The 21,176-nt window shown below is 33.4% G+C and overlaps 1 protein-coding gene across 3 annotated transcripts in view; it reads left to right on the forward strand.

The window, feature by feature from the left end:
- CSMD3 (CUB and Sushi multiple domains 3) overlaps window positions 1–21,176 on the forward strand; it is a 1,632,969-nt gene that overhangs the window by 1,296,395 nt on the left and 315,398 nt on the right. For all 3 annotated transcript variants that reach the window (XM_072603249.1, XM_072603250.1, XM_072603251.1), the window contains 2 exons: window positions 5,525–5,719; window positions 20,680–20,796. In XM_072603249.1, the coding sequence (XP_072459350.1) occupies window positions 5,525–5,719; window positions 20,680–20,796 (312 nt within the window). The remainder of the gene's footprint in view (window positions 1–5,524; window positions 5,720–20,679; window positions 20,797–21,176) is intronic.

Below are 21,176 nucleotides of genomic sequence, written 5' to 3' on the forward strand. Positions count from 1 at the left end.
GAGAAACAAAAAAATACTGAAGGAAATAATACCTTAAAAACCAGACTAGACCAAATGGTAAGAGATGTACAAAAACCCAATGAGAAGAAGAATGCTTTAAAAAACAGAGTTAGCCAAATAGTAAAAGAAACATAAAAATTCCCTGAAGAAAAAATCACTTTAAAAGGTAGAATTGGCCAAATGGAAAGGGAGGTATAAAACCTTACTGAAGAATGTAATTCCTTAAAAAATTAGAACTGAGCCAATGGAAGCTAATGACTTTATGAAAAATCAATAACAATAAAACACATTGAAAGGAATGAAAAAAATAGAAGACAGTGTGAAATACCTCACTGGAAAAACAACTGACCTGAAAAACAGATCCAGGAGAGATAATTGCAAAATTATTGAACTATCTGAAAGCCATGATAAAAAAAAAAAAAGCCTAGACATCATCTTTTCAGGAATTATCAAGGAAAACTGTCCTAATATTCTATAAGCAAATGGTAAAATAGAAAGTGAAAGAATCCATCAATTACCTCCTGAAAGAGATCTCAGAATGAAAATTCCCAGGAATATTATAGCCAAATTCCAGAACTCCCAGTCAGAGAGAAAATATTGCAAGCTGGCAGAAAGAGACAATTCAAGTATCATGAATAACACAAGATTTAGCAGCTCTTACATTAAAGGACCAGAGTGCTTAGAATATGATATGCCAGAGAGCAAAAGAGCAAAAGAACTGGGCCTCCAGCTGCAAGTGTTATTCCCAGAAAAGCTCACCATAATTTTGAATGGAAAAAAATGGACATTTGATCAATTATCAGACTTTCAGGACTCAGTTAAAAACAAAACAAAACAAAAAACCCTGAACTAAATAGAAGATTTGACATATTAGAGTCAATAGAAATGTAAGGTATATACCTCTGACCAATTACAAGGGACTCAATAAAGATAAAAAGTTTATCTTTTATGTATGGAAAATGTAAAACCTGTGCCTATGATTGTTACAAGCAATTAGCTAGCTTTTAATAAAGATTGGGGCAGACCTGAGTATTATATGACTTTAAAAAGTAAAATAATTCAAAAACAGCTAAAAGAGTAATTTTCCTATCCAAATGTGGTATAAGAGGAAGAACCAATATAGAGGAATTAGACAGAGGAGGGGAGCTGTTAGCTCTGGAAACCTAAAAATACATACACATCTAGAAGAGTATAAAAGTCTTCTAAATTAAAAAAAAAAAGAAATAAAATATTCTAATGGAATAGGGAAGGAGGAGAGTATAATCGAGAGATCTTTAGAGGGGAGAGTGAGGGAATAGAATGAAATGGGGTATAGAAGGGCATTTAGATTTAGGGGAATGCGAGGGGAAGGGGGGTTGCTAGAGTGGGTGTAGGTTAAGTAGTAAGAGGGCAAAGTAACAAATAGAAGTAAAGTAGAGGAGTTAGGAGAAATAGGAAAAAATAAATAGGCACAAACATGAAAACAAGATTGGGAGCAGACTTTCTTAGGGAAAGCATATATTTATATATGTATGTACATGTGTATATATATGTGTGTATATATATGTGCATATATGTATATATATATGTGTGTATGTATGTATCAATACCTATATATAAATTTATCCATGCTCAACTGTAGCCTTGGGGTGGTCGGTAAGGGAGAGGAAAGGGGAGAAAAAGAACAAAGTAAAAAGTGTACAGCAGAGAACAAAAGAAAACCTGTAAGAAGCAAAGATGGACAGTTTTCAACTTAATATCCAGTATTTAATATATAGGCTTTCTTGAAATGATAAGTTATTGCTATATATTTTTGAATCGTCTCCTATGATCTGCTGTGCATATGCCATATTTTTTCTTTTCTTATTTTATGTTTAAGTTTACAATGTTTCTTTTGCTTGTTATGTATTTAAAAAGAAAAAAAGACAGAAAACCTCAAGAAAAATTAAGAAAGTTAAAAACAGTTTACATTTCTATAAGAGGTGATACCAGTAACTCCTAAGAACTTTATCATTATTAGGGCAGTTAGAAGCAGTATATATACATAGACTAAAGGGCATAATGCACGATGGCTATGATGGCATGATTCCAAAAAATTTTTAAAAATGTAGGAGTGAAAAAAGAGATGTATTGGGAGGAAGGGAAGGGGAAGGGTAATATGGGAAAGGTTTTCATATAAAAGAGGTGTGCAAGGAAGTGCTTTCATAATGAAGGGGACAGTGCGTGTAATGGAGAGAGTGCTTGAACTCATGAATAGTTTTGCCCAGGAAAAAAAAAAATGACCAAGATGTCAACAAAGTTACCAGCCTTTCATTACTAGAAAAATCTTCATGAGATAGATGTCAATCCACCCATTGAGAGTATCTTTGATGAAAACACAAAATGTCAACAAAAAGCTTTTCATACATATTTTACATATTTATACCTACTATACATGTATAGTCGTACAACTACCAGAAGTGGAGTAAGACATCCTACTGTTTGTTTTTTAATGTTCATGTTTTTTTATTTAATTAGTCAAAACAAAATATTGCCTTAAAGGCTTGACTCAGGATGTATTTGATCACGTGATAAAATGAGCCTCTGACAGATAAGATCATAAAGATAACTTTGATTGATAATTTCTTGAATTTGACATTGAGGGAGTTACAAAATAGGAAGACATATGGTTAGGTAACCCTTTTGCCAATGTCATGGAGAACTTCTGTACTGAGTTCAAAGAGAACATTGAAAATGCTTTTCAGTGAAACTCATAAAAATCTGCAAACTGACAGGCTGACATGATTGGACAAATTAAATGGAATGAAATTTAATAAACATGAATACAAAATTTTATGCTTTGACTAAAAAATCATTCATAAATCCAGGTTGGAAGAAGTTTGGTTAAAAATAGTTCCTGTGGGAAAGATTGGAGTGAGGAAGTGTTTAGAAAATTGCACTAGACATTCACAATGTATCCTAGAAGAATACTGTAATCTTTAGATGTATTGAAAAGTGAGGCAGGAATGTGAAAGGAATTAATTCTGATGTACTCTGTACTACACACATCTGGACCACTATTTTCTGTTCAGAGTGTGACATTTTAGAAAGACAAAATAAAATAGACCCAAAACAGGGTGAGAAGATTGGAACACATATCATTTGAGTGATGGTTAAAGTAAATGGAGTACTCACACTAGAGGAGAAAACATCTTTATCTTGATCTAATGAATCTAATTGGTAATAACTCAAATTTTTCCTCCATAAGCCTCTACAGAATTTCTTTAGTAATATTCCTCAAACACACTGATTCTAGCAGTTCCTTCAAGAGACTAATAATATTATTACTGTAGTTTTAAAAGTCAAATGGAATGATCATTGAGGAATTGGCCATTAGGATAGTAGTTTTGAAAGATTTAGGAGAGATTTAATAAGGAAGTTTGAGAGAAATTGAAAAAGAAAGAGAAAATAATGTAAGAAAAAATTCTCTCTTTGGAACTGTTGTTATTATGTTCTCAGAACTGAAGTGAAAAGTCATGTGGAGTCACATTCATAATTTGAGGAAACTGCGTTTAAATATTATAATTAACTATGTATTTGCATTATAATTTTACCACAGCGTTAGTATTTTTACCCACTAGGTGGTATAGTGGATGGAGTGCTGGACTTTGGCTCAGAAAGACTTGAATTTAAATCATGTCTCAAATATTTATCATGTCTGTGACTTTAGCCAAGTAGCTTCACCTCTCTTGGTCTATGTCTTGATCTTCAAAATGGGTATTTAATAGCACATGTCCCTTAGAATTGTTGTAAGGACTAAATGAGATAATTTAGGAGAACATTTTGCAAAACTAAAAGTGGTATATAAATGTTAATGATTATTATTAATAATATTTAATTCTTGTCAGTTATAGAGCTTGTACTATATAGAGATGTGAATAATTGTTTATGAGGAAAATATCCTTCTACCTTGTTACAAAAATAGTATTTAATAAACTGGCATGGGTGCCAAGGCTTAAATGATTAAGAAAATGAATATGGTAACATGTCAAGTAACAGCTATAGGGTGAACATGTGAAGGTAGTATATTGTAGGTACAGTTGCTGCATTTCATTATGGAAGGGGGAAGTATTACATTACAGTAGAAAGAGTAATTGAATTGGAATTATGGGACCTGGCAGAGTTTGAATCCCAGGTTTGCCACATTTTGCTTGTGTGACCTTGGGCAAGAGATTTAATCTCTCTGGGTTTCCTTATTAGTGAAGTGAAGGCATTAGATTACACGTCCTTTAAGGTTCCTATGATCTCTAATATGAAAAAAAAACTTTCAAAAGAGAACTGGTTGACAGACTGTGTTTGCTGTTTGAAGAAGCAATCTAGGTAATTACAGAAATGACAAAAAAAGCAATGAATTACTTATACATGGCAATCCATAAAGTAAAAATATAAAATGATGCTCAGTTCTTTGTTGAAGACTTCTGTTCTGGCAATAAAGATGACAAGCTTTTTTATCTGTCAATAACACTTAACCAATAACAATCACCAGTATGTTCTAGGAGGAAATGAATAACAACAAAGAGAATAAAGTTGGAAAAGTCACTAGATTAGACCAGATGTAAACCGAACTGAATCATGACTAAAATGACACAATTTTTGAAAGCATTGAGGTTCAAAAGATATCTGAATGAGGAGAGCATCAAATGTTTACCGTGTATGTATGGAGAGGTGGAGTGAAGAATAGATTATTGATACTACTAAGTAGGAGAAAATCAACTAATCAGTGACTACTAAACCATGTGCCTACTTTTGCATCTCTAAAAAAATTTTATGAGAATAGTCAGCATGTGTAATTAGGACATTTTTAATAAAAGTAAGAAAAGAAAATAGGTAAGATTTCACAAATTATTGATTATATTTTATAAAAGATCACATAATCAACCGAAAGATGCAAAGGATGGGTTGTTCTACTTTTTGTTTGTTAACTCAATAGATAGCTATCTCTGCCAGTGATATTATACAGCTGCAAACTACATGTCTCTCTAAACTCCAAATAATTGTTTAAAAGCCAAAAACATTTTTCATCCACTTGGTTTTCCTTCTGTGGGTTTGTAGGTTGAAATGTTTTGAATGACTATGGATCTTTTTTTAGGAGGAGATGTGTGCGTGTGTGTGCATGTGTGTCCGTGTGTGTGTGTGTGTTTGTGTATGTCTGTGTCTATATGTATAAACAGATAATTGCATTTTTTAAAAATTTGACCATTTCTGATTTGCTCACTTTTGAAATAGAATGTATTTCTATATAGACTCTGGTTTGGTATTGCTTTTAAGTTTTTATTTCCATAAGTTTCATAAATGTGAGATATAGGTAGAAGCTGTATTATATTCAACAGAGTCCCAGAATAGACATGACTTAAGTGGACAGAAGTGGACCCAATAATTGGTGACTACTTGTATTTTTCTCATAGCATTTTGCCTGAATCTCTCCTTTGCTTACATCACATGTTGTCCTTTTATACCTATTTTATATACTATGAATTATTCCAATTATATGTACATTATTTTACAGCAAAACTACGTGAATCCTGCTTTGACCCAGGAAATATAATGAATGGTACCAGACTAGGAATGGATTATAAACTAGGCTCAACAGTCACATATTATTGTGATGCCGGTTATGTTCTTCAAGGATATTCAACACTCACTTGCATCATGGGAGATGATGGAAGACCTGGATGGAATAGAGTATTACCAAGCTGTCATGGTAAGAAGTAGAGTTTTGAACAACATATTGTTCTCAGTTTTCTATTGATTTCAGGAAAAAATGAATAATGAACTTCATAAAAACAATCAGTGTTAAATGACAACGCTTTTAATACTTTATCTGTACGTATTATATATTAAAAATCAAGAACAGCTGAAGTACTCAGTAATTCTCAATTGAAATTAATAGGGAAATAAGTCAGAAACGGTAGGGCCATAGACGTTTAAATAATGGAACAAAGAAGAGAAAACGTAGACAAAGTGAACTTGAAATTTTATAATTTCAATTATAATATATATATATAATTATATTTATAATTTCAAAGTGAACTTGAAATTTTAACATGATATGGTAATTATCTCATAAATGCCTTGATGGGATAAAACTTATGCCTGCAACAAGGCAATGAAAACATAACTAATAGATTAGGAGGGTAAGAAGTTTTACATTTAATGAAGAGACACCAATATAAAAGTTAACTGATCCTAAGAATGATAACATGATTGAGAATAATGGTTGAGGATAAACAACAAAGAAAAATAAGGTAAGAGTATATTGAAAAAAAAAACTGTTCATGTAAATGAAGAGTAAGATTCATATTTCCCCTATATATGTTGCAATACTGAAATGTTCATTCATTCAGGAAAACAAAACCCCTCAACTTTTCACATAGGAGCACATTTATGATGTAAAGATTTGCATGGAATCACAATGATAAGCTGAAACAAAATTTGCAACTTTTTAAAAATTTGTTTGTAACCCAAGATGCTCTATGTCACTTGTTTGGTAATAAATTTTTCCCTTATGCATAAATCTGATAGGAATAATATTTCATGATACCCTAATTTGTTTGTCATATCACACTTTGTGTCTAAATCATGTACCAATTTTGACTTTATCTCAGTATGAGATACATAGGAGATACAGTTTGAAGTGTTGGTCCACACCTAGCTTCTGCCAAACTGCCTTTCAATTTTTGTCAAGTAGTGTTCTCTTGTCCCAAAATATTGGGGATTTAGGTCTGCCAAATATTAGATTACGATGGTCATTTACTACTGTGCATTGTGTATTTAATCTATTTCACGAAGACCAGATTGTTCTGATGATTGCCATTTTGTAATATCGCTTAAATCTGGTACTGATAAGTGATTCCCTTCATTTTATTTTTATTGATTACCTTGATATTCTTGAAATTTTGTTCATCCAGATATATTTTTTTATTATTTTCTTAGCACTATATTTTTTTTTGGAGGGGGGGGTGGTAAATTGATTCATATGGCACTGAATAAGTAAATAAATTTAGGTATAAATGCCATATATATTAATTTGCCTCAACCTACCTATGAGCAATTAATATTTCCCCAATCGTTTAGTTGTTAATTCTTGGGTTTGTCTTATCAAGTAGACTTCAAGTATTTTATTCTTTTTACTCTTCTGTTAGTTTGGACAGTTAATATTTTGGCAAATATTCATCCATTTCACTTAGATTGTCAGTTTTATTGGCATCTTATTAGGGAAAATAGTTCCTGATAATTGCTTTGATTTCATCCTCTTTGGTGGTATCACATTTTTTATTTTTGATGCTGGTTATTTGGTTTTCTCCTTTCTATTTTTTTGTTAAATTAACCCAAACTTCATCCATTTTATTGGCATTTTCATAAAATCAGCTTCCGGTTTTATTTGTCAGTTCAATTGTTTTTTTATTTTCAATTTTATTCATTTCTCCTTTGCTTTTCAGCTTTTCCAATTTGATGCTTTAAATCTTCTTTTTCTAGCATTTTTTTGTTGGATGCTCAATTTCTTGAAATGTCTTTTTTTTTTTATTTCATTTATCTAAGCATTTAAAGATTTAAACTCTCCCTTCAGTACTGCTTTGGGTGCATCCCATGTATTTTGACATGTTGTGTCATTGTTGTCATTCCCTTTGATAAAATAATGATTTTTTTCTATGAATTTTTCTTTGACCCACTCATCCTTTAGGATTAGATTATTTAATTTCTGATTGAATTTTAATCTATGTATCTATCGACCTTTACTGAATATAATTTTGGTTGCATTATGATCTGAAGAGGATGAATTTAATAATTCCACTTTTCTTCATTTGGCTTTGAGGTATTTATTTCTGAATATGTGGTGGAGTTTTGCTTTGGTACCACATATCTTGAGAAAAAGGTATATTCTCTTCATTACCCTTTCAATTTTCTCCAATTTTTCTCTTCTTCATATCTAACTTTTCTGAAATTCTATTCATCCTCTGAACTCTCTTGTCTATTGGATGGTTAGATTTATCTAGTTCTAAGAAGGAAAAGTTGAGGTCCCCAACCTGTATAGTTTTATTGTCTATTTCCTACTGTAAGTCATTTAAATTTTCCTTTAAGAATTTGCATGCAAATTTTCGAAACAAGTTGGTACTGGCTAAGAAACAGAGGGGTAGATCAGTGGATCTTTTTTACAAGGCACAGTAGTCAATGAATATAGCAATCTACTGTTTGATAAACCCAAGGACTCCAGCTTCTGGGATAAGAACTCACTGGTCAACAGAAATTGCTGGGAAAACTGGATAACAGTGTGGCAGAAACTGGACATAGACCAATACCTGACACTGTACGGAAGAATAATGTCCAAATGGGTACATGATCAAGGTATAAAGATTGATACTATAAACAAACTAGTGGAGCAAGGAATAGTGTATTTATCAGATCTATGGAAAATGGAGAAATTTTTGACTAAACAAGAGAGAGAAAGCGTTATAAAGTGCAAAATGGACAATTTTGATTACATTAAATTGAAAAGGTTTTGCACAAACAAAGCCAATGCAACCAGACTTAAGAGGGAAGCAGAAAACTGGGAAAGAACTTTTGCAGCTAGTGTCTGTGATAAAGGCCTCATTTCTAAAATATTTGGAGTACTGAGTTAAATTTACAAGAATACAAATCATTCCCTAATTGATAAATGGTGAAAGGATATGAACAGGGAGTTTTCAGAGGAAGAAGTTAAAAGTATAATCATATGAAAAAATGCTCTAAATCACTATTGATTAGAGAGATGCAAATCAAAACAACTCTGAGGTACCACATCACACCTATCAGATTGGCTAACATGACAAAACAGGAAGATCAAAAATGTTGGGGAAGATGTGGGTGAGTTGGAACACTAATTCATTGTTGGTAGAGCTGTGAGCTGATCCACCTATTCTGAAGAGCAATTTGGAACTATACTCAAAGGACTACAAAAATGTGCTTACCCTTTGACCCAGCAATACCACTTCTGGAACTCTACTCCAAAGAGATCATGGAAATGAGAAAGGGTCCCACATGTTCAAAAATATTCATAGCAGGTCTCTTTGTGGTGGCCAAAAACTGGAAATCAAGGGGATGCCCATGAATTGGGGAATGGCTGAACAAGTTGTGGTTTATGAATGTAATAGAACACTTTTGTGCTATGAGAAATGATGAATAGGAAGACTTCAGAGAGGCCTAGAAAGACTTATATGAACTGATGTTGAGCAAAAAGAGCAGAACCAGTATAACTTTTTACACAGCAACAACCACAGTGTGCAAGGAACTTTTCTGGTAGACTTAGTACTTCATTGCAATACAAGGACTTAAAAAATTCCCAATGGACTCGAGGTAAAATGTCTTCCACATCCAGAGAAAGAATTATGGAATTTGATCACAGAATGAAGCAGGCCATTTTCTTTTGCATTATGTTTTGTTTTATGATTTCTCCCATTCGTTTTAATTCTTCTATGCAACATGGCTATGGTGAAAAGGTACTTAATAGGAATGTACTTATAAAACCTATATAAAATTATATGGTGTCTCAGACAGAGAGTGGGAAGGGAGGGGGGAAGGAGGGGGAAGGACGGGAAAAAAATCTAAGATCTATGGAAGTGATTGTAGAATATTGACAACAAATAAAATAATTTAATTTAAAAAAAAAGAATTTGCATGAAAATTTCCCCCACAAAAAAAGACAGAACATCACCTCAGAGAAGGAAAAATAAACACTGGATAAAGCAGTTGTCCTCCCAAGACAATCTGAGAAGACCCTAGCAAAGACCCAACTCCAAGGGCTGAGCTTTGGCCTGAGTGAAGTGAGAACACTCTAGGCTGACTCTACAGAATCAACAAACAACTAGCTCTGGGGAAAGCTGGGTTAAGAGGCAGACTCAATCTTGGAAACAAATCATTCATCTCACCTACGGTATGGGGATCTAACAGCTGAATAAGAGAATGTTGAAGGACCTTTTACTGTCAGGGGAAGTCAAGCAAAACGGTGCTGACCAGTAGTGATGGGCCAGGGTGCTGTTGTCTCTGGGCACTTGCAGGAGAGCAGAGTCCATGCTTTTAGTTTCTGAGCAGAAAGGACAGTCTTAGTTTGTAATCACTGGAGAAGGACTGTAGGTAGCAAGATCCTTTGCAATGTACTGTGGCTGGGGGCCCTAACTCTGACTTAGGAGTGGAGAGAAGAGTCCAAGGTTGGGTCCCAAGACACAACTCAGAAAATAGCAGTAAGAAGGACTTAAGTCTTGGGGTATCATTCCATATAACTCAGGACCACAACTTGATTACTCTAATAGCTGCTAACAACAAAACAAACTAAATAAATAAATAAATAAATAAATGCGAGTATGCAAAGGGGAAAGAACCCAATCATAGATAGTTACTTGGGTATAGAGAAGATCTGGATTCATATTCAGATGAAGATAATGGAGCTATAAAAGCCACTCCTTTTTCAATGAGAAACATCAAATGATTTCCAGGAGAAAAAGAATTCTTGGAAGAACTGTAAAAGGCCTCTAAAAATGAAAAATAAATTGAGGGAAAATTAGAAAAAAAAATAAGAGCAATCCAAGAAAATCAAGAAAATTATGAAACAAAAGTCAACCAATTGGAAATAGAGAATCAAAAACTTAAGGAAGAAAATAATTCCTTAAAAACTTGAATTGGGGAAGGGGAAGCAAATAATGTTGTAAGACTCCAAGAAATCACAAGACAAAATCAAAAGGATGAAAAAGTAGAAGAGAAAGTGAAAGATCTCATCAGAAATACAACCTATCTGGAGAACAGAATAAGGAGAAATAAATTAAGAATAATCAGACAACCTGAAATGCGATTTTTACAAAAGTCATGAAGCAATATTACAAGAAATTATCAAGGGAAGTTGCCCTGAAGTTCTAGAACAAGAAGACAAAGTAGGAATAGAAAAAATCCAGTGATTACCACCTGAAAGAAATCTCAGGAGGAAAATTTACAGGAACATGATAGCCAAATTTCAAACTCCCAAGTTAAGGACATGATAGGAAGCAACAAGAACAGAACAATTTGTATGTATATTATGTATGTATCATAGGGCTGCAATAAGGATTACCCACTGAATCCTGGCCCATTGCCAGTTCTCCTGAGTTTTGTCTTGCCACAGGACTTGGGTGACTAAGGAAGAGAGAGTCTGATAACTTTGTGCAACTCTGATTTACTTATATCTGATTCACACACACAAGTTAAGATATAAACCATGATGCCATTGGTCCTTTTCAAAAACAAAAGACAAACAACAGTTCCTTCTAACTGCTTTACTAATGGTAAAGTTTTTAGGAATTATAATTATCATATGCCCATATAAGAATGTAAATATTTAACCTTTTTGAATTTCTTATTATTTCTCTTTCATGTCTAACTTACTATACTTCTTTTGATTCTTGTATTTGAAAGTCAGATTTGTCTATTCAATTCTGATCTTTTCATCAGGAATGGTTGGAAGATCTCTATGTAATTAAATATATATATTTCTCCCTGAAGAATTATTTTCAATTTTGTGTGGTAGCTTATTCTTGGTTGTAATTCTTGCTTCTCTGAGAACATCATATTCCAAGTCTCTGATCGTATGATATGGAAGCTGATAAATCTTGTGTGATGCTGGCTTAGGCTCTACAGCATTTGAATTGTTTCTGACTGCTTGCAGTATTTTCCCCTTGACTGTGGAGCTCTGGAACTTGACTATAATATTGCAGGGAGTTTTCATTTTGGAATCTCTTTCAGGAAGCAATTATTAGATTCTGGTTCTAGGATATTAGGGTAGTTTTCCTTGATAATTTCTTGAAATGAAATATCTAGGTTCTTTTTTTTTTAATCATGACTTTCAGATAGCGAAATAATTCTTAAATTATCTCTACTCAATCTGTTTTCCAGATCAATTGTTTTTTCAGTGAGATATTTCACATTCTCTCTATTTTTTTTCATTCTTTTGATTTTGTTTTATTATTTCTTGGTGTTTCATAGAGTTGTTAGCTTCTACTTTCCTGATTCTAAGTTTAAAGGAATTCTTTTTTTCTGTGAGCTATTGTACCTTTTTTTTTTGTATTTGGTTGATCCTGCTTTTAAAGGCATTCTTCTCTTCAGTGGATTTTTGTGCCTCTTTTACCATTTTGCCAATTATTTTCTTCAGTATTTTTGTACTTCTGTTATCAAGCTGATGACTCTATTTCCAGAACTTTCTTGCTTTACTCTCATTTCTTTTCATAATTTTTCCTTGACTTCTCTTATTTGATTTTGAAAATCCTTTTTGAGATTTTCTAGGTATTATTTTTTTGGTAGTGACCAATTCACATTTTTTTTTGAAACATTGCATTGAGATGTTTTAGGTATTCATTTTCTAAGTTCATGTCTTGATCTTCCTTGTCACCATAGTAACTTTCTATGGTCAGGTTTTTTTTGTTATTGTTTGCTCATTTTCTAGCCTGCTTCTTGATTTTTAGTTCTGTGTTAAAGTTGGGCCCAGGGTCACACTGTTAATAAGTGTCTGAAGGCAGATTTGAACTCAAAAAGATGAGTGTCCCTGACTTCAAGCCTGACGTTCTATGCATTGCATCACCTAGCTGCCCTTCCTAAAATATACCTGACAAGTAGTTACCTTTGAAGACTTCTTCTTAGGTCTGCCTGCCAAGGCAGGCCTTTCCATTCCACCTCTAATTGCCAGGAAGTTTTTCCTTACTTCAATCCTAAATTATGATCTTTGCAACTTCCATCTACTCTTCCAAGTTTTACCTTTTGGAGGTGAGGCAGAACAAGTTTAATTCCTCTTCCTCATGACAATTCCTCAAAGTGATTTCCTCTGAAGAAGATTCATAGCTCTTTCTTAAGAAATGAATATTTAAAAATAAAAAAGAACCTTGCTCATTTCACAAACACAACAGCTTTTGAGTTATTTCTCATTAATATTCTCCCATGACCTACTTTTAATTAAATCACATTAGCTACCTGTATTAAGAGGACTGGTTCTCATACTTCCATGAAATTTGAATAGTCAGCCTTGGGCTAAAAATCCTCTTTTTAAATGTGCCTGATGCTTTTTAAAATTTGTGAAATATTTAGATATTAGTTTCATTCCAAGATTTTATTATTTCCTAAGTGCATATAAAAATCATTCTGATCATTGTTTGTTAAATTAAGCTGGTTAGCATTTTGATGCCACTAAATATAGGATATAACTAAATATATGGATGAAACAGTATAAAACAGTTGTTTTATTGTTTTTACTTACAAATTCTGTTTCCATGAATGTGAATGACAGCTTGTTACTAAGAAAATATTTTATTCTCAGTATTTTTCTCTGATTTACTATTGTCATAATAAGTGCTTTCATTGTCACATAACTATAAGATATGTTTTCTTCATAATTAGAATGAGTTCCTATAATGCTATAAAATATGATAATAAGCCTTATTAGTGAGACATTTTGTGAATAATTAAGGGTGAACCATATTAGGTGATCAATAACACATGTTAAAGAAAGGGACAAATTATAAATTTGATGTTTTAGTGAAAAAAGTGGCAAAGATTATTAATCTAACATTTTTATCATTTTTAATTTATTTCATTTTCCCCAACTACATGTAGAAACAATTTTTAATATTCATGTTTTAAAATTTGGTAAAAATATGGTAAAAATTCTCTCCTTTCCATCCTTTCCCCATTCATTGAGTAGGCAAACAGTCTGACATAGGTTTCACATGTGCAGTCATGCAAAAAATTTCCATATTGGTCATATTTTGAAAGAAAACACAGAGCACACACACACACACACAAATCAGAAAAGTTTTAAAAAGGTATGCTTCAATCTGCACTCCAACCCTATTATTCTTTCTATGGAGATGGATAGCGCTTTTCATCATAAGTCCTTTGGAATTGTCTTGGATCGTTGTATTACATAGAATAATAAAGTCATTCACAATTCTTCGTTACACCTATTAACTGTGTGCATTGTTCTCCTGGTTCTTCTCATTTTGCTTTGCTTCTTTTTATGTAAGACCTCCCAGTTTTTTCTGAGAGAATCCTGCTCATCATTTCTTACAGTCAATAATAGTAAGGGAATCCCTCAACTCTCAACTAAATCTCCCTCAACTAAAAGAACTCTTATAAATATTTGTGTACATATAGGTCTTTTTCTTTTTGTGTTTTACCTCTTTGAGATATAGACCTAGTAGTGGTATTAAAGGGTATGCATGGTTTTATAGCCCTTTGCCCAGAATGGTTGAATCACTTTACAAATCAACCAGCTACACCTTAATGTCTCATTTTCCCATATCCCCTACAATACTTTTCATTTTCCTTTTCTGTCATATAAACCAATCTGATAGTTGTCTCGAAGTTGTTTAAATTAGCATTTCTCTAATCAATAATGATTTACAGATTTTTCATATCACTAATTTGCTTTGATTATTTCATCTGAAAATTACCTGTTCATATCCTATGATCATTTATCAGGTGGGAGAATGGTTCTTTTTAATTTTTTTTATAAATTTGACTCAATTCTCTGTGTATTTAAGAAATGAATACATTATCAGAGTAAATTGCAAATTCTTTTCACAATTATGAATACTTTTGTGTTCCACCTGTTTACCTAAGGTCTCCCTTCACCCTGTCCATCCTCAAAAATATTTTGCTTCTGACTACTGACTCTCCCAGTCTACCCTCCCTGCTATAAACACACCTTCTCCTTCTCTTTCCTCCTTCCCTTCCTATATTCCTGTATGGTAATATAGATTTTTAAGCATGACTGTGTGTGTATGCTATTCTCCCATTTCTCACTGAGCTAATTCTGATGAGATTAATGTTCAAGTGCTTCCACCCTCCCCACTTCCTCCATCTCCTAAACTGCAGGTATTTTTGCCTCTTTTATGTGATATAATTTACCCCATTCTCATTCTTTTTTTCCCCCTTCCCCTTTCTTTCTCACCCTTCAGTTTATTTTCTTAACTGCTCTAATAGTGATAAAGTTCTTAGGAGTTAAAATTATCATCTTACCATATAGAAATGTAAATACTTTAAACTTATTGAATACCGTATGATTTCTCTTTCCTGTTTATCTTTTTATGCTTCTCTTGATTCTTGTATTTGAAAGTCACATTTTCTGTTCAGCTCTGGTGTTTTCATCAGGAATACTTGACAATCCTCAATTTCAATATAATGTCCACTTTTCCCCCGCAAGATTATACTCAGTTTTGCTAGTTCCTTTATCCCCTGGAGTATCATATTCCAAGACATCCAATCCTTTAAAGTTGAAACTGATAGATCTTGTATAATTCTGACTGTGACTTCCTGAGGTTTGAATTGTTTCTTTCTGGCTGCTTCCAGTATTTTCTCCTTGACCTGGGAGCCCTGAAACTTGGACATAATATCCCCAACTGTTTTAATTTTGAGATCTCTATCAGGCAGCCATCAATTTCTATTTTATTCTCTGAATCTAAAATATCAGGGCAGTTTTCCTTGATAATTACCTTAAATATGATGTCTAGGCTCTTTTTAATCATGCCTTTCAGGAAGTCCAATAATTTTTAAAAATTATTTTTCTTTTTTGTTACTAAAATTTAAGTACACAATAAGAAAAAAAATCACACACAAATACTGAAACTTAAATACAAAATAAGAAAAGAAAAAGCATGTGTACAGCATGTGTACAGTCATGTGTACAGCAAATGTAAGGGAAGATTCAAAATATATAGCAATAAATTTCTACTTTATGAAACCCTATATAATAAATACCATGCATTGTGTTGAGAGCTGTCCATCTTCGCTTCCTTGTAATTTTTCTTTTGTTTTAAATTTATAATACCTTAGTCTTTGTAATCACCTCTACTTCTGGGGTATGGAGAAGATGTGCCTCTGGCCTCAGATCCTCCTTCAGTTCTCCTCTCTCTCCTGGAACGTAAACTGAGACCTTCAGCTTCCTGTAAGTGCTCACAGCCAGCAGTGTCCATGCGCCACAGCTTCTGCACTCACTGAGCATGTGCTGGTTCCTTCTCACCCCATCTCATGTCTCCACAGCACAGCTGGGTCTGGCATTCCTAGTAAGGAGAGGTTCCCTCAATCTTCTACGTCTCAGATTCCCAACTCCCCTCACTGTCCCAGGAGTAAAAGTTCCTGTGGCTGCGGCTGAGACAGCCGCCCAATTTTGCTACCAGGGTTTGTCATTTGTTTTTTAAGTGGATGTAGGACCTAGCCTGGAGGTATTTACTCTTCATAAGGACTCAAATCTCATTCTGAGATTTTTCTTCAGGTCTTCTCCATTTATCCCAGGAGGATCCCTATTCTAACTCTAATCTTATTTATTGTTAGCACTCTATATTTGTTCTGGGCCACTATTTCATCTCTTTTGTGGTGAAAAATCTTGAGATCTTGGAATTTTCTGACCCATTACACTATCTTCTCAACACCCTCTCACCTAATGTAATAGTTTTTAATTATCTCTCCTGGATCTATTTTCCAGATCAGTTATTTTTCTAAGACATTTCAGTTTTTCTTCTGTTTTTTTCAGTCTTTGGTTTTATTGTTTCTAATGTTATTTCATGTAGTTATTAGCTCCCACATACCCAATTTAATTTTTAAGTAACGATTTTATGCAGTGAGTTCTTGTACCTCTTTTTCCACTTAGCCAGCTCTACTTTTTTAAGGAGTTCTTCTCTGCAATGAATTTTTATATAACTTTTTTTTTCCATTTTGCCTATTTAAGGTATTTTGTTCTTCAGTATTTTTGTTCCTCTTTTAGCATGGTATTGATTCTTTTTTCCATCATTTTCTTGCATCATTTTCGTTTCCTTTAAAATCTTTTTTGAGCTCTTCCAGGAATTCTTTTTTTGGGCGGTGGGGTCAGAGAACTGAGATCAACTCACATTTTTCACTGAGGCTTTAGATATAGTAGTTTTCACTGTTGTCTTTTGAGTTTGTGTTTTGGCCTTCCCTGTTAATATAATAACTTTCTGTGGTCAGGTTATTTTTTTGTTCTTTGCTCATTTTTCTAGTCTACTTCTTGAGTGCTAACTACATATAAAGTGGGGCTCTTGATTCCATTGTGGAGGGAGAACTGTCTAAAATATCAGGCCTTTCTTACTGTTGCTCTCAGAGCTAGTTCTGGGGATCTTTAAATTTTCAATTCTTCCAAGATAGTATGACCTAAGAAAAAGTGTGGTCACTGCCCTCATGGCCTTTGATCTGTGAAGAACTCCTGGAACTGTGACCAGGGTCCCTTTTTCCCTGTTGCCATAAGCTCAGGTGTGCTAGTGTTCCTCCTCACTCTGGGATTGTAAACCCAGACTGTGACTGGGATCTGTATATATGCAATGCGACAGACTCCTGCCCCCAGTGTCCGCAAAGAGACCCCTTTAACAGCTTTCTCACTAGTTGTCCAACCTCCTTACCAGTTGTAGGATAAGAGCTCTAGAAGTTACTGCTGTCACAGCTGACTCAGTCACTCACAGGGTTTACTTCTGGTCTGCATGTGACTAGTCTGTGCTGAATTGTACTCCACTCTCACTCTGATGGAACAGACCTTTCCCACTGAACTTTAAAGTTGCATTTGCCTGAAAAATTGTTTCATCCCATACTTTTGTGGGTTCTGCTACTCCAGAATTCCTTTTGAAATGTTATTTAAAACTGTTTGGATGACAACTTGGGAGAGCTCAAGCAAGCCCCTACTTTTTCTCTGCCATCTTGTCTCCATCCCTCTTCAAACTTTTTTTTAAAGGTCTTTCATCACAATCATAGGGTTTTTTGAAATACCAAAATGCATATTGTACTTGACATAGACCAACTGCAAACATCCACTGGAGCTACTAATTATCTTTGCAATTTATTTACATATTATACCATTTGTTACTAAGTAATCATAATATTTATGTCAATATCAAGTATAAGATATATTCTTCATTGCTAATTATCATATAGTAATTTCTCTTATTTATATAACATTTTAAGGTTCACAAAATGCCTTAAAAATGCATATGATATTTCATTAGCTCATGATAATCACTCTTTCAAGTAGGTGTCCTTATCTCTATTTTATGTAATAAAACTGAACTCAGAGAAGTTATACTACTTAAGGGTAATGACTTTTATTTTTTTTCATTAGATCCACAATCCTGAGCATAGAATAATTGCTTAATAAATGCTTGTTAATTGATTGATTGATTAAGTAATTTGCCCGAGACCATTTTGTTGTTAAGTAGTTAGACCTGGATTTGAGCCCAATCTTCTTAATCATAATCTATCTACTACATCATGATAATATGATGTTGTAATATGATGTAAACTTTTTGAAGGTAGAGACTTTTATGTTGTATCCTTAGTTCACATATAGCATTTGACTAACATGCTACATATAAATGGAATATGCTTCCATATACATGGAAGCCTTTCATGTAGCATGTGATTAATGTATTGTTTTTAGGATTGAATCAAATGGACATGTAGGTTTTTCAGGCATGAGTTGGATGAGATCATTTTTGAGGTCACTTCTGTCTTTTAGGTCCTGGCCATCCATGAAGTGAAACAGTTTTTGCAATTTCTTTAAAAAGCTGTGCTTCATGGGTTTCCACATGAATAATTATGACTTTCTAAGAGTCACTTAAAAGAAAAGAAGGCCTGCTAAGATGTTTTTGAGGGGGAGACTTTACAATAATCTCCATTTAATTTTAGTGGATTGTTAAGAGGTTTTCCTTTTGTTTGTTTATGAATCATTTGAAGGAGTGTACATATTCTAAGCACAGATCAAGCAAACATTTGTTTTTTTTCTTCAAGTTGAGTAATTATTTGGATAGGAAATGGATTTGTGGTTTCATTGGTGTAAGTACATCCCAAATTCACAAACAGTAATTCTCTCTACCATTGTAGGTCCAAATCTCAGCAACTTACATTCCTCAGAGAGTTGTTCAGGGAATTAAGAAGTTAAGTTATGTATTCAGGGTCATACTGATATTATATATCTGAGAAGAGACTTGAATTCAAGGCTTCCTGACTCTGTTGTTTCTTGTTGCTGAGTTGTTTTTCTGTCATGTCAAACTCTTCATTACCCCATTTGGGGTTTTCTTGGCAAAGATACTGGAGTGGTTTGCCATTTCCTTTTCCAGCTCATTTTACAGATGAGAAAATTGAGGCAAAGAAGGTTAAGTGACTGCAAAGGTCATGTAAGGTCTGAAGCCAGATTTGAACTCATGAAGATGTCTTCCTGACTGTAGGCCTGACACTTTTATCCACTGTGCTACCTAGATGCCCTAACCTTCTTACTATTGACTATTACACCATACTTTCTTTCAAGATCTTTATATGATTTTTATAATTATAGCTATCTCACGCTAGATGGGTATCTTACAGCTTTAGCGATTGAAAGTCATTATTTTTGCAATTTGTAAAATTGTACTATATTTAATGTTAAGGTAGCATGATATAATCAATAGGCACCCTATTTGAGAGTAATGAAGACCCATTTTCATGCTCTGCCTCTCATCTAGCTGTATGATCATGAGTAAGTTACTTCATGAGTCAATGGCCTAGATAACTCTCTAAGACTTTGCGATGCACATTCAAAAGTTTGGGATTTTAAACTCTGGAGCCGTTAAAAAATGTAATTTATGTGAAGCAGTATACCTTGTTAATTCCTGAATCATTCTTTCATCAGCAGTTTTATTAGATGAATAAAATATCACTGTTGAGACTGTATCTACCTTGTCCAATCTCAAACAATATTCAGTGATGAGAATGATGAATCCATAGTCATTATCATCATCAGCATTAAGTTGCTGTTGTTTTTCAGGAATTCTAATCTTTGTATATTTCATTTTAAACTATTTATTACATATTTACATAACTGAAAAAATAATGCGTTCAGAACATTAATTAGTCAAACTGCTTGACATAATATAGCTTATATATCTTAATTTTGGGTTCTAGGATTCATTTAGGCATTTATTATTTTGTTCCCGTGTGCCCCCAAACTCTTTCTGCCAAAATTCTACCATGGAGAATAGAATCTGCCTCTTTGTTTCTTTTAATTTCTCAATGACAATAGAAAGAAAAAAAAAAGGATTGTAGTGAAAAAAACTGTTGGTTTGGATCCATGGTTGCCTGTCCCAGGGCAGGCTTTTGTTTGGGACTGTTTGGCCAGGCTTGCTCTCAAGCATTGTGCCTGAACAAAAGAGTGGAGAAGACATTCCTCCACTTTGCATAAGGCAATAATTGGGTGCCAAAGATGTCCCTTCCTTCCTCTGCCCCACGCTGGAGAATGAATTGGCTTTATTCTGTCATAATTAACAGAAGCAGTCAAGTATTAGTGATTTCTTTTCTGTCAGACAACACTTTGCTTTTGCAAACAGATCAGTCCTGATTTTATTTTATTGTATTGTACAGTAAGAAAGTATTTTGTATAGAAAAGTTTTTATATGGATGCATGAATTGAATTTTCAAAAAATTAACAATAAATCTCCTATTTAAAGGTTAAAATAAATGACTCATATTGAAATCCAGTAGTAATAAAATTTTCTGTTTTTCAGTCCTTGATTCTTCAAAAAGCCATATAATTTGAGTTTGGAATTTTATTTAGTTATGATACACACAGAGACCTACATACATACACATATCATATTACATTATATCATATATTATTTTTTGTTTGTTGTTTTTACTTTTTAGCTCCCTGTGGAAGTCGTTCAACAGGTTCTGAAGGCACTGTTTTATCCCCAAACTATCCCAAAAACTACAGTGTGGGACACAATTGTGTTTATGCGATAGCAGTTCCCAAGGAGTTTGGTAAGTAAGATTAAACTTCTTAAATGGTATCTTTTTCTGGGTATACTTTACTTCACTATGTGCTATTTGGAAGTATGTGTACATTTTTATTATAAAAAAATGTTTATGATTGATAAAATACTTCCTAATTTTTAGCTAGATTTTCAATAGTAAGATTTTGAGGTCATCGATTCATTTGAATTTACAGACAAGTACACAGGTGAACAACAATACAAAAAATGAAAACAGGATTGTTTTTAATTTTAAAATTACATTTCTATTATATTATCTTTCAAATGTCTTAAACATGGGTTTGCACATGAACATTTTCTGAAATATAAAGAAAATAAGATCAGCAAAATGGTAGATTATGCATATGGTTGAAGATAGCGATATGGTTA

This window comes from Notamacropus eugenii, chromosome 4 (genome assembly GCF_028372415.1).
Source record: "Notamacropus eugenii isolate mMacEug1 chromosome 4, mMacEug1.pri_v2, whole genome shotgun sequence".
Classification (NCBI taxonomy): domain Eukaryota; kingdom Metazoa; phylum Chordata; class Mammalia; order Diprotodontia; family Macropodidae; genus Notamacropus; species Notamacropus eugenii.